Here is a 14,485-nt window from a genome sequence, read left to right as displayed (position 1 = left end):
AAGGCCCTTGGTTTGATCCCCAGCACTACCAAAAAGAAAAAAAAAAAGACATGCAAAAGATGAGTAAATGAACCTCTAGCTGATCAGCCCTGTTCATTAAAATCCATCAGGAAAAGGAAAATGATGTTGGCTGAAAATCTGAACTACTTAAGGGATTGAGGGGAATTCAAAGTGACAAATATACAGGTACTTACAAAATACTTCCCTTGTTACAAAAAGGTCCCTTAGAAAGACAAATGCTTAAGGAAAATCTAGCATTATGGTATTCACAACGTAGGTGAAAGTAATGTGGGACAATATAATACTGTTAGAGAGAAGATATAGGATTTACTTCTGTCTAACTCTTTGGGCACATGTGAAGGTACAATGGTATTTGAAGACAGACTATGAAATGTTAAAAGTTGCATACTATAAACCTTAAAGTAACCAAAAAAAAAAAACAAACCCAAAGATGTGTAGGAATAAATCAATAGTAGATAAAAAAAATTCATAAAAAAGACTCAGATTCAAAAGAACACGATTAAGGGAACAAAATTGATTATCATACTCAATGGACATAATGGAAACATGTTATTTTAAAGGGAAAGGATTACCATGGTGACAGAATAAGCAAGACTCACCTGTGTACTGTTGACAAGAAATCCATTTCCAATATAAAAAGAAAGTAAGCTCAAAGTAAAAGAGTAGCAAAGGATATACCATACTATCGTCAGCCGAGAGAAGGGAGATGTTAGAGCAAAGTACTTTCAGGGCTGAAGAAAGATATCTCATAGTGATAAAAGTGTCAGTTCATTAAGATCTAACAATACGGAATATGCACATAACAGCTTCAAAACACATAACCAAGAAGCGACAATGTACAATTATAATCGGACATTCAACACCTCTATTTCAGTGATCAACAAAGAAACTAAGAATGCAGAAAACCTGAAGAACTCTGTCAACCAACTAATGTCGTACACAGAATACTTCATCCCACAGCAGGAAAAGACACACCCTCCTCTGGTACATATGGAACATTTACCAAACAGTTCATATTCTGTCAACAGAAACTTGAAAAAAAAATTGTCATACGAAGAATGCCCTCTAAACACAATGCAAAATAATTAGAAACTCATATGATTCATTCCACAACCCAGAAATGTTCCTATGGAAGTAACTGCAATCCTACAAAATAAAATAATAAATATAATATATAAAGAAAAGTAAACAAATTAACCTACATTTCCTTTTGAAAACCTTTGTGAGTACTGTGAAGAACACCAGAGAAGCAGGTCATCGGGTAGGATGACACTCACCATCGCTGATGGAATCACTGCCATCTATGGGCTCAGTGGAATTTTGTTGTTTTCATGCAGCTTTAAGAAGGAGCCTACGGAATGATATTTGCTATTCTTCTTTTTGAGAATTTCTCAGAAGTTGTGTTGTTGCTAAACAAATTCATCACTCACACTGCTACAGCCTTGTTCTGGTGGTGCTTTTCTGCAAAATTTTGCAGTGTTTCTCACGTTTTACACATGTCTCTAATTTCATGTGAGGTGAGGCATTTCCATTTCTTTTACTCCTCCTCTCCAGGGACAGTCTCCTCCATAACATCTGCCTGTTGGGGGATGATCACTCACAGTCCCACAGTGTGTGTGTGTGTGTGTGTGTGTGTGTGTGTGTGTGTATGTTGGGAAGGGGAGAGGAGAAAGACACAGAGATGGGAGAGAGAGGAATTGTCCATCAGTTGTATCATGTGACATTAGGCATCATGTGCTACTCATACTGTAAGATACTGCTCATTTATCAAGGTAAAATTTATTAGAAATATTTGCTCACCTTGCAGAACACTCACAGAACAAGTTACAGTCCCAGGTTTTACTGCACAGGCCAATATTCCTAGTGAACATAAATTAAAAAATGCTCAATGAAGTATTTATAAACTAAATTAACCAGCACATTCAAAGTTTCAAACACCATCAATATCAGGATTAATCTCAGCTGTGCATCAAAGGTTCTGCGGGTACAAACTATTCAATATGACAAAACACATCACAGGATGAAGCACTGAAATCCTAACACCTTAAGATAACTGAATAAAGTCATTTGAAAAACTTCAGCATTGTTTCATGATAAAAGCTACCTGAATGACATCCTACGTACAGAAGGAATTGGTCTCAGCATAGGAAATGTCCCGCACGACAACTCTACACCTGACATCATGTTCAATGGGTTGGAGCTAAAAGATTTTCCATGAAGGTCAGGAATCATACGAGGGTACCCACTGGGCTTCTTCCATTCAACAAAATGTCCTGGCCACTGAAATTAGTCAAGAGAAAGAAGTCAGAGACATCCAAATAAGACAAGAAATAGTAAAACTGTCTCTGTTGTCAGAGGATACAACCCTTACATGCTGAAAACCTAAGAACCTACTAAAAATCTGTTAGAACCTATGGGCAAGTCAGGGATCATGATCTCCTCTGCCTTTCTTTTGTTGCCCACAATTGCTTTCGCTATTCTATGTCTCTTGTTTCAAATCAATTTGAGGGCTGTTTTCTCTAATTCTATGAGGTATGCTAATGCTATTTTGATTGAGATTTCATTAAGTCTGTACAACAATTTTGGGAGTATGGCCATTTTCACTATACTGGTTTTTCCTACTCATGAGCAAGAAGTATCCTTTCATTTTCTGCTATTCTCTTTCATCTCCTTTTTCAGAGTACTATGGTTTTCAATGTAGAGATCTTTACTTCCTTTGTTAGATTGATTCCTAAGTATGTATGTATGTATGTATGTATTTGTTTTTGGTGCTATTGTGAAAAGTGCTACCTGCCTAATTTCTCCTTCAGTAAGTTTGTTATTTGTGTACAAGAATGTTATTGGTTTTTGAGTATTGACTCAAAATAAAAAATGTTTTAAAAGTATAGAAGGATGTAGCTAAGTGCAAAGGTCAGTCTGCATTCACTCTCCAGAAATTAAAAAACAAATCCCAGGAGACTGTGGGAGGAGTGGGGAAAGTATCTTCAAACTTCAATAACTTTCTTGGGCAGATTGATAAAAAAAAATTCCAGGAAGGAAGAGAAAAAGGAGGATGCTCACCAAAAGATGCAAAGTCTCAGTCACAATGGAGAAGAAATCTTTAGTGATCTACAGAACTGCATGGTAATCACAGTTAAGAAGCAGTGTATCTTTCAAAGTGCTATACCATGGCATTTTGAATCCTATTCACTGTGAAAGAAATTGTAGACTGTAAGGTGGTATTTATATTAATTAGAAAGACTGTTTCTGCAATGTGGTCATATATCAAAGCAGCACATCATACCCCATAAATGTATACACCCCTCGTCAGTTAGAAAGTAAGGAGATTGTATCCCTGAAACCTTAGTACTCTGTGAGGCTAAGGAAGGAGGTCACAAACGTAAACCCAGCCTGGCCAAGTTAGTGAATTAGTTAGACCCAGCCTCAAAATTAAAGCAGAAAAACAAAATTTAAAAGGGTGTGGGAAGATACCTCAGACAGAAATTCCTGATCAAACTTTGAGTATTAAAAAAAATTTCAAGAAAGATGATGGAATTTTCCTCACACCAGATTCTTAGAGGGTATATTGAGCAGCATAGTTGCAGCCATTTTATTTAAAAGGTTGAAAATAAAAAATTGAAGCAATGAAAATACTTAAGAGTAGACCACTGTGTACATAGTGTTAAGTCTTATGCAAGGTGTGTCGACTAAGGTATACATGCAAGATAAATTGTGAAATCTTTGGATTGGTGAAAAAAATAGGTGATTTTTATATTTTCCTTTTTAAATTTTTTATGACAAAATATTGAATTTATGTTATATAAATATAGTTTGTTCTCAGGACGATTATACAACATCAATCCAGAAACCACTAAAAGTGAAAGAGATTCACAATCCTCACCAAGCCAAACCAAACCAAACCAAACCAAATTAAACCAAACCAAACCAAAACAAAACAAAAACAATCCCTCACACTCTGCTTTAAAAAACCTTTTTCAAGCATACTTCACTAACTTTTAATTTCAATGTATACCAGCAGTGTGGTCCAGCAATTTTACATATCAGTATTTTCTCCAAGAAATAAAAGTCTATACCATACAAACTTGTGTATAAGTGTGATGATAACAGCTTCATTTTTAGCAATTATCAGTCCAATTGTTTAAATACAAGATAACCAAAATTACAAAGTTTTTTGTTAATTTTTCTAATATAACAGGAAATATAAAATGACAGTTTAATCAAATTTATTCAATAATTTTCCTGCATATAGTATATTTTAAAACATTCAATATACAGCACAATGTTACAATCAGATGGCAGTATCTAGTCTTTTGTGGCTTTCTTTTCCCATTATTGTCATTCTGTGAGCAACATATTTCACACAGTTGTGTTGCCGTCCCTTTTTTTCTGTGGGTGGTGTAATTTCAGTGTAATGTCTACTCACTAAAGATAATGGTGAAGATGATGATGGAATCCTGCTTGGTGTTTCGCTATCCTACATTTTCCCATTATTTGATCTCTTCGATCTACTCTAAATAGTAAATGACTTCTTGAACTGCCTTGATTGGAATAAATGACACACTGTCCCATATTGTTTGGCCCTGAAGGTGCATACATGTTGTATAATACTATTTGGTTTCTTACTTTTTAATTATAGGATAACTTGTTAGATGTTGGTCAACTCTGTTAACTTTACCCAAAGAATTATTACAAACCTTTGAATTTCCTTCAGTTTCTTTTTCTCTTTCAAGCGCTATCATCTTGGTATTGTGAAGAGCTGCTAGAAGGAGGCATCTCTTTTGCTTTCCATTTCATAATACAGATGTTTCCCCTCAAATATGCCAACTTTTCTCCCTCTTTCAATTTTTTCTTTTGCAGATCATTTGACACTTTGTGCCTCTTCAGTCTCTTAAACATGTCCATTTTGTATTGTACAAGAATATGATGGAGTTCTGCAGAAGCATAAAAATTATACCTAATGTACTCAGGATGAGAGTTAAAAATTAAAATTTGAAACAATGCCAACACCTGACTCTAGGTCAATATCTACATGAAGGTAAATCTTAGGCACTGTGTGTGGACTAAAGCATATTTGCAAAGAAAACTGACAAATTTTTGGTGAAATTATAGGTGATATTTATCTTTCCTCCAAAACAAAACTGTTCAGTTTTATGTAACATTCTAGGTTTTCTCTAGTAGATTACACAAAATCAACTCAGAAAGCACTGAAAGTACAGGGATATGATATCACAATTCTCACAAAAACACAATACATCACAACAAAATGAGACAAGTCCAAACAAAAACAATATGGAAGGAAACAGAAGCAAGAAACCCTCCCAACTCTGGTTTAAATACCAACCTCAACAGACTTTCTAAGTTAGTCATACACCACCAATATGATCCAGCAATTTCCCACCTAAGTGTTCTCTCCAAGATAGAGAAGCTTGTTTCAGTGGAGAGATGTAAGTAAGAATGGTCAGAGCAGCTGGAGACAGCTGCTCTTTTTTTTAAACACTGGAGACAGCACAAATGGCCATCAGCATATGGGCATGGGACAATTCGTGTCCCATCCACACAATGGCATGCCATCACTCTGTCACAAGAAGCAACACATGGGAGACCCAGGGGGGTTTTACTGTTTGAAGAAGACCTACCAGAAACATCTGTACTCAGTGGTGACAGCCCCACCCTGTGGGAAAAGGAAAAGTCTCCACTAGGGACACCAAGCACATGGTCTGCTTGAGATGGGAAGACAGGAGAGGACAGCAATGGCCACAGAAAAGTCCCCAGGTGATGTGTGAATGTGTCCTTCATCCCCACTGGGATGATGAGCTCCATGAGCTCACAAGTACTGTATCTCACAGTTACCACCTACTGTCCCCTCAAACTGTGTTTAAATACACAGACCTGACCCCCATAAACATGGAGCCACTGACTACAGGCCAGGAGTATTCAGGTCCAGCCACCTCTGTGAGTCACCTGCACAGTGCCTGCCCTTGGCCCTCACTGTGTGTGTGTGTGTGTGTGTGTGTGTGTGTGTGTGTGTGTGTGGCTGTGGGTCTGGGTGTGGAGGTCAGAGTGCTGAATGACGTTCCTTCTGGGCAGGAGTAGGAGCTGGGAGGCTGTGGCCTGGGTTCCTGTCACATCCCCACCCATGACAGGGCTGGCAGGAGAAGGGCAGTGCCCAGTGATCATCTACTACGCCAGAGCCATCTCCTGTCTCCTGGGGGAGAAGCCTGTGACAGAGCTGTTTGTGCATTAGCTACACAAGGTCATCTGGGGGAAAAGCAGCACCAGCTGTGGTCAGGCAGAGCTTCACACTTAGAGATATCTGCTGGGCACACTCCCACAGAGCTGCACCCAGGTGTCGGCCTGGAACTGCCCATAGGGCCTGCGTACTGTGTGTCTGTGACACACACTGGGACCCACAACAACAACGGGTGCCACCTGCGGTGTAGGGATGTGCGTGTGAGCCAAGGGAACTCTGTACTGTGGCCACAGGAGGAAAGAGAGGAGACTGGGGAACCGATAACACCTTCACCACCTCCCTGCAGAACTTGGTGAACAGCGGGCCCAGGGTGCTGCTCCCAAAGGAATCAGAGCACCATGTCCTCAGCATCCACATCTTTTCTCAGCCTCCACCCGGGGAGGGGCAGGGTGACTGTCCACATGGTGGTGGGAATAACAGAAAAGGGACACAGAAACTACATGATTTCACTTTCTGTTGGGACTTAATTCTGGCGATCGCCTCCTCTTAGCTCCTGCCCAGGTGTCCATGTGGCACTAGCCTTACCATCCTTCTACCCTGTCCCAGCTCCTACACCAAGGCTGTGCTCACCCAGTCATCAGGTCCTTGTGCTCCGTCCATTTCTCTGACACTTAGTCTCTCCCAGGACTTCTCCGGGCCCTAGAGGTCAGATGTCACAGACCTCCTGGTCTAAATGACATTGTAAATAAGAGGTAAATAACACAGTTGTTCAGCCTCACAGGGATAAGGAATCTGGACCTGAGTCCCTTGAGAACTTTTCATCAGAAACCTGGGAACACTCTGAGTCCCCTCGTAAGTGGACTTGCCACCCAGGCTAAGCCTCTGCTTTCTAACTTCCACCATGGGAGGAGTCTCAGGAGTTGTCCATTGTTGCTCTTCATGGATGGAGTTTCGTACGCCCTCATCTCAGCTCACAAGCTGGCCTGAAAATGCTCGTATTTCTAGGTGACCCTTCTGAAATTTCACTTTTAGTTAAGAATCCCTTTTCTGTTGGGGCCCTCCAGTGCGCACTATGGACGTTTGGAGTCTGGTCTTTGCTTCAGCCTTAAACCCTCTGGTCAAGTGACAGGTGGAACACTGACTCTGTGTCTCCCTCTATAGCATCACAGATCAGAAACCAGGCTGCCGAGAGCCCAGCAGAGGTCTGCACATTGAGGACGGAGCAGGCGCACCCACCGCTTACCCTGATGGAGCCCCTGGAGCAGGACTCGCTGGACAGCTGCCCTATCCATGGCTGCCCCTTCCTGGAGACCCCAAGGGGTGACATTTTCACACCACACGCTTTGATGCTGGGAAGGTGAGTTCTGTCCTGAGCTGACCAGCAGGACTTAGCCACCGATGGCTCCAAGCCTTAGTGACCAAGTATTTCTCTCTGCCTCTCTGCCACTTTGAACAGCGAGGGGCTTAAAGAATGAAGTTAACAGGGTCGCTGCAGGAAGAAATGGGGTCTCCATGGGAAGCGTGGCGCCTGGGCTTGGCCCTGTGGCAGACCTGCTGTGGATTTTCAGGGATGACCTTCCTTCCTCACTGGGAAGCTCTGTGTCACCCACACTGAGCCTTGCCCTTGGGGAAGGTTGCTCTGTTTTTTGTAAAAGAGATTGGAGAGTCATTGTATGGGCTTCAGGGTATACCGGAGCAGGAAGCTTTTGGGGATAGCAGTGGGCCGAGGCCCACTCACATGTCACAGAAAAGTAGGTGAGTACACCAATCCATGAATATATGCAGAGGTGCACAGTGTGGAGGTAGTTTTGTGAGGCATGGAATGTGATCTTGTAACAAGAATAGATGGAAGGGGCCTTTTGGGTTCCAATGTTATTTGGGGGCACGGAGTCACCTTGGCAGCACAACGGATACGGCTCACATTACGGTACAGGTGACCCCTTCCTCACCTCCCTAGATGTGCACACGCACAGTGCAGGAGGAGCCGAGCAGAGGCACTGAGAACTGGGCAACACATGGCTCCATGCGCTGAAGCTGAGGAGGGGCAGCACAGGACTGATGCCCGCTGTCCCCTCGTCCTCAGATATTTATGGGGCAGCAGTCCTTGAGTGCAGCCACACAGCAGATACCAGTCTCTGTCCCATGGAGCTGACAGTGGGGATGCGCAGAGGGATGGTGCAGCAGCTGCCCTAAAGAAGGCAGAGGTGGTCACACCACTGGACAAGGGCTTCCTCCCATAGGATCTCTGTCAGGTGCTCAGGGCTGCCTGGGCAAGGTCTGCCCCTTAAGGATGGGGAGAGGGCGGGGCTGGACCATACACACACTGGTCTACCCCCCACAGGTGCCCTAGCAGGGAACGTGGGAGGCAAGGCCAGGCCTCTCACTGTGCTGTACCCACCTTCCCCAGGTCCATGTCTGATGTCCTTGACACCTCGCTGGAGGTGGACTTGCAGGAGGATCCCCCAGCTGAAGCCCTGGACCAAGGAAAGCACACTGTGCCCACCAAGGCAGAGGCCATGCATGAGGAGGACTGGGGTATGGTGCTGTGGGCATGTGGGGAGGGGATGGGCCTTTGCACACTGGGACCCTCAGGACTACAGCTGCAGCTGCAGTCTGGAGGACTTCCCGGGGGGAGGCTTTGTGCATAGAGCTGTCTCTGACATGTGGTGGGAAGGTTTTGCCCCAGGAAGGAACATGGACAGTTGCTGATCTTTTCTCTTCTCATAGTTGGAGGGCCAGATCCAGCCCAAGCTGAAGTCCCACCTGCGGAGCCCACACCAGCTCCACCTGCAGCTCCTTCCCCAGCTCTGATACCACAGGAGGAGCCAGCCCCAGGAAGCCCCTCTGCACCAGGTGCAGGGCAGGGGCTCCTGGTGGCTCCACAGCAGAGCTCAGCTCCTGAGCTCCCCCGGGGGCCTGCTCCTGCCCCACCCCTGCCCTTCCCCTGCATTACTGTGGCTCATGTTTTGGTGTATGCATTTGCTCTGACTTTCTGGCTGTATATAAACAATAGGATTCTTTTCAAATAAAAGGTAAGCTTGTAGTTAAGTTTAAACAATCGGCATGGAGGCCTGAAGTACATTCTTGGTGTTTGTGCACTGGACACCACTGTCCAGGGCCAGAGCCTTCCCCTCCGTGCTGTGCTGGGCAGCAGTTCCTCCCCTTCCCCCACTGGTAGTCCCTGACACCTATCACTGTATGTCCCTGTAGTTTACCTTGTAATTACCATGTAATTCTCATTTTCCACATCAGGGTAATTGGAATTCTCTTTGGTCACAGAATCTTGGAAGGAACTGATGAATCTTGATTTTTTTCTAACAAAGGAAAATTCTAGACAGATCCTATTAATTTCTCTTTCACATATTTACTGAAATGTCCTGTTATTTTTACTTGGAACACGATCCCTTCATTCTTCTCCCTTTGCACGTTCAGTGGCCACGATGCCACATTTGGATCACCAGCTTTTATCCTAGACAAAATCCAAAGTTTCTTGCACATCCTGCAGCTGAAAGGAACTTTTGTGTCTCTAAGTCTCATTTTCTTCCTAACAGTGGGCTTTCTGGGTCATAATCTCAGGAGTGGAGGTAGAGATCCGCTCACGTCAGTGTGGCTGCGGGACCACGGGGCAGAACACAGTACTCAGGGTGCAGAGTTGCATGGTGACTCCTGGGAAATGCACCTGTGTAGGCTTTCAGAGTAGCCTGGGAACATTCAGTCCCTGCTGACAGTGTCACATGTCAGAGGAGAGAGGAGTAGGACAGCACAGCCTCACATTTGAAAATGAACAAACTTTCTCTAGATCTTGACTAAATTTCATTTTTAAAATGTGAAATGTCAGAATAACCTGCAAACTAGAAGCTGAAGCTTCCGGTCTTGTTCTGTGGACACTGGAAAATCCTCACAACTGAGCTATAGTCTGTTTTAGTACTGGGTTTTGAATCCAGGATCTTCTTACTGGGCTATATCATCAGCCCCTTTAAGGCTTTTTGTTTGATTGTTTTAAAATCTTGACCATGCATCTCACTGTGTGGCTCAATTGTCCAGCTCAGCCTCAAACATGTGATCCTCTTGCCTCAGCCCCCCAAACTACTGGGATTACAGAGGCTCAACACCACACCCAGTTTCACTAAGAGGTTTTGAAAAACTCCAAAATGTACTGTTTTGAGTGTCCATCTTTAGGACTTGGGTCAATTTGGTGTCTCTGGTGAGGAGTGTGGGCTCCTCAGGAGAGGTAGCTCTACCTGAGAGCTCCGCAACTCACTGTCCTTGTGCCAGCTGAGTGAGCTTGATTCCAGGGCACGTAGCCTGCGTGGTGACCACAGGCTCTGGACTGACCTCTTCCCCACACTGACCCTGATGTGCAGAGTCCCCACATGCTTTCCCACCTTTTAGCAAGGTGAGCTTGGCCGTGAGGCAGGACAAGGTTATCTTAGTGAGGCCTTCCCCCCTCTCATCCCCCAAATCCTGCATGCATTCAGCCCCACTGTGCCTGTGAGAGCTGCTAGGAACCATCTTATCAGCCTTCACACATGACTCACAGCTCATGACCTGCACCGGCCTGTCACAGGCTCCCTCTGTGACTCGCCTGGCCCCTGCCATCTGCTGCCGGGCGTTCACACTGGGCACTGCTACCCACTGCACTTGCCGTAAAGTAAGGATTTCAGACACAGGCAAGGCTCGTGCTGGCAGCGTCTGGGGCCAAGGAGTGAGTCCTCAAGCAAGGGACTTCGAGAACAATCTACGGCTGGCAGATAATTCACACTCTAGCAGCCACCTGGATCTTGGACACGAGGCAGAGTAACTCTGGCACCAGTGAGCAGGCCAGGTGACAAAGCAGGGGCAGCCTGGCAACTACTTGGCCTTTAGCCCAAACAATGTATGACAGCTTCAAAGGAGACCACCTCACTGGAGGGCCGGGAGCTAGGGCAGAGGCCATCCATGGATGTACTCAATGCAGGTGACCCCTGGGTGTCTCCTGTTGAGCTGCTGTCTTACTCCTGAGAGACAAAAGGACAAGTCACCAGTGGTTCTGATCACTTCTAGACCTTATGACAAAGCTAGATAGTGCTTGGCACAGGGAGTAGCCAGTTTTGGGGCTGGGACAGGGATGTGTGGCCCCATTGGGCAGACTTGTGTCCTCAGCCCCAGCTGGGCTGACGCTCCCTTACTTCCTTTTCTGCCAAGGTTTGGCCCAGATCTGAGGGCCCAGCTACACACTCTGGCATGTACACCTGGGCTTCTGGTCAGGTCCAATGCTGCCTGTCCTTATTAAGCCAGTTCCACATGCCCAGGGACCACATGGATCCTTCCAGACAGGAGGATCTGCACTCACTATCCTAGTATCCATGTGACCTGAATCACACAGGGATCCAGAGCTTGGACCAGCTCCTGGGATGCCCTATACTAAGGGGTCTTCAGCTGGACCTCAAGACCCGGATCTGAGCACCAAGTCCTCTGGAGAAACCTGGAGCTGAAACCTGCCTGAGACACCACGAGCCAAGAATAGGACTCTCAGTAGCCTCAACGCTGGATCTAGGGCACTAATGTGGATGTTAGGCTGATCCGGGTGACGACAGTTCAGCCATCCCTCTGAGAGCTGGCCTTCCCTGGGTCAGCGAGGACTGAGGGGGTACAGAGCAGCCCCCAGGCCAGCCATGTCCTGCACAAGCCAGGCTGTGTGTGACAGGACTGAGGCAGGACAGATGACAGGGAGAGGGGAGAGGAGGAGAGACGGATGTGTGGGGAAGCGATGAGAGGAGAAGGAGTGAAGAGGCACGGGAAAATGTACTGAACTGGGCAAGGGTCTCAGCCCTGATTTTGCCTCCTGCCCTATCTGTTGGTGACATCAGATCCCCGAGTTCCCTGGACTTGGAATTCCAGCATATGCAGAGTCTCCTCCTCTTGTCTCCCATCCCAGCATCTGGAGGTTTGGGAGAACAAGGAAGGGCCTGAGAAGGGCAAATCAGGCAGGGGAAGAACAAACAAAAGAAGCTTTATAGAAACAGCAAGAGCAAACCAGATGGAAGACTATTTGCACTGAGGAATCTAGAAGGCAACTGTTTATTGATCATAATGCTGGAGGGCTGGTGGGACCAAGTTCCAATCACTAGCACGGAGGCAGTTTTGGGTTCAGTTTAAATACAGTTCTCAAGCAGGAAGTACAAGACAGATGGCAGGTTACTACATGGCTGGTTACACACATGGTCAGTAGGTCATTTTAAACAGATTTACTTAAAAGGAATTGTTTATCATAACACAGGAACATCCTGGGAATGAGGAGAGGGGTTCAAACGGAGCAAGCAGAGTTCAAAAGTGTCTTTGACTGGGTTACGTCCCCAACCAAAGCCCTTGAAACAGCTGAAAGCAATATATATTCTTTTTTTTTTGTCTTTTTCTATTTTATAGATACCGGGGATCAAACTCAGGACCACCTGCTTGCAAGGCAGGTGCATATGCCACTGAGCTAAATCCCCAGCCTCCACAATATATATTCTTAATTCAAGGAAACATGAGCTGGGAATAGTCAAGTTGGCCCAGGGCTTTATCAGAAGAAAAGTAGCTGGACCCAGACAGTGAAGGCTCACTGAATTCAGCATGGTATTTATGTGACAGGCAGCAGGAGCATAGGCTGAGGCCACTATTTGATTTTAACTTACTATAACATATCTATAAGTTTATTATTCTGTAACTCTATGCCTTTACGAATCACATAATTGTACCATATACTATAATTGTACCCCAATAATAGTATGGGACAGGGAGTGGTAGGACACAGTCTGTGGTTCCCCACATGCTCCTCTGGGCTGCCAATCTAAACATTCTCTGTGCCCCCTGTTCCAGTGCCAGCAACAGGGATCTTCCTTGGCCATTGCAAGAAGGCCACACCAACACCCACATGGACCCTGGTGCCTGGACACATCAGAGGAGCCTGCACCCCTGTGGGTTCTACAGCTCTGCTCTTGTCCAGGTGCTCCTCGCCCCCTCATAGTGTCACAGTGCGCCAACATGGAGAACAACCTGCGGATAGGGTCCATGGGAGCCAGCTTCTGCAGGAGTTGTGCTGGGCCTGGGTTCTTCCTCATTGCCCATCAGTGATCAACATGACACAAGGGAAAAAATCACACCCCACAGGGTCAGGGAATCAGAAAAGCCAATATACCCAGCTCAGCAGCTTCACCATCTGAAAGCAGGGCTGAGAAGCCCTGCTGCCCTGGGTCTTCAACGTGGGAGTAACATTCATGAGGCAGTGGTCAGGCCATGCTGCTGGCAGAGAGCTCATCAGCTATGTGTGGTACGGTGTGGCAGTTCTAGGTCAGAACAGCTGAGACCTTCCACATGCTGGGCTGCACAGGAATGGAAGAAGTAGGACAAATGTCTGACATGAGGGCTTTGGAAGTGACCCAGGGCACAAGCAGGAAACAGGTCCCTTTCTGAAGCTATTCCCACCAGGGACTTGGGCTTTAGGATGGGATCGGTGCCTGGATCAAATATAAAGCGAGACAATGAAGGTGGGCTGACTGCTTCTTTCTCCTGCTGCTGTGCCATAAACTGCTTCTCCTCTGCGGGGCCCCTCTGCCACCCCATCCTGTCTTTCAGCCAGCTGACTATGGTCTGAATCCTCCACAAGCTGGAAGTCGAAATAACTCTTTCCTCATTTAATTTTGGGTGTCAGGCATTTTGTCCCCACTAGAAGAAAAGTAACCATGAGAGTGGTTGCCAGGTAGTTGGTTAGAATAGCTTAAGAGGACAAAGATGCCTTAAAGGATATTGAGTCAAGGACAACTGTCCCACTTTGTCACCTTACTGGCTCCTAGTAGGAGACATTCTGCAGTGCAGTAAGCTGCTAGACAGGAAGGGTTAGGGTTAAGCATCTCTGTTTCTTAGGGTGGGAGAAGAAAATGCTGCTGACTGCCCACATCCCTTTATATTGTTTATTGCTTTCAGATGAAGTTCTCCTGAAAGGATCACAAGAAATTGTTTTAAATGAGCTCAAATTGCACAGCCTCTCTTGTAGGTGACCCAGTTTAAACTTTGCTTATTATAATCATATTATAAACCAGGCATGGTTGTACACACCTATAATTCCAGCACTTTAGAGACTGAGGAACACCAAAAGTTCAAAATCAGCCTAGGTAAATTTAGTGATTTAGAGAAATCTTTACCCAAAACAAACAATAAACATAGGTGGAGTTCAGTAGCACAGTAGAAAAGCTCTGAGTTTAATTCAATGTATTGAAAAAGGAAGCCATACACCCATGATAATGCTGAATTTCT

The 14,485-nt window shown here is 45.3% G+C and overlaps 1 protein-coding gene across 3 annotated transcripts in view; it reads left to right on the top strand.

Moving 5' to 3' along the window:
• LOC111755823 (skin secretory protein xP2-like) overlaps positions 1-9,273 on the top strand; it is a 52,134-nt gene extending 42,861 nt beyond the window's left edge. For all 3 annotated transcript variants that reach the window (XR_002790378.2, XM_063253891.1, XM_063253890.1), the window contains 3 exons: positions 7,373-7,568; positions 8,619-8,746; positions 8,939-9,273. Coding sequence is in view for 2 of the 3 variants with exons in the window: in XM_063253891.1 (XP_063109961.1) it covers positions 7,459-7,568; positions 8,619-8,746; positions 8,939-9,240 (540 nt within the window). In the remaining variant the exon portion in view is untranslated. The remainder of the gene's footprint in view (positions 1-7,372; positions 7,569-8,618; positions 8,747-8,938) is intronic.
• The last annotated feature ends 5,212 nt before the right edge of the window (positions 9,274-14,485 follow it).

The sequence above is a fragment of the Cavia porcellus genome, unplaced genomic scaffold (genome assembly GCF_034190915.1).
Source record: "Cavia porcellus strain 051 isolate PalLab524CR breed Dunkin Hartley unplaced genomic scaffold, mCavPor4.1 scaffold_7, whole genome shotgun sequence".
Classification (NCBI taxonomy): Eukaryota; Metazoa; Chordata; class Mammalia; order Rodentia; family Caviidae; genus Cavia; species Cavia porcellus.
Note: the sequence above shows the minus strand (reverse complement) of the source record. Positions and strands in the feature narration are given on the sequence as shown.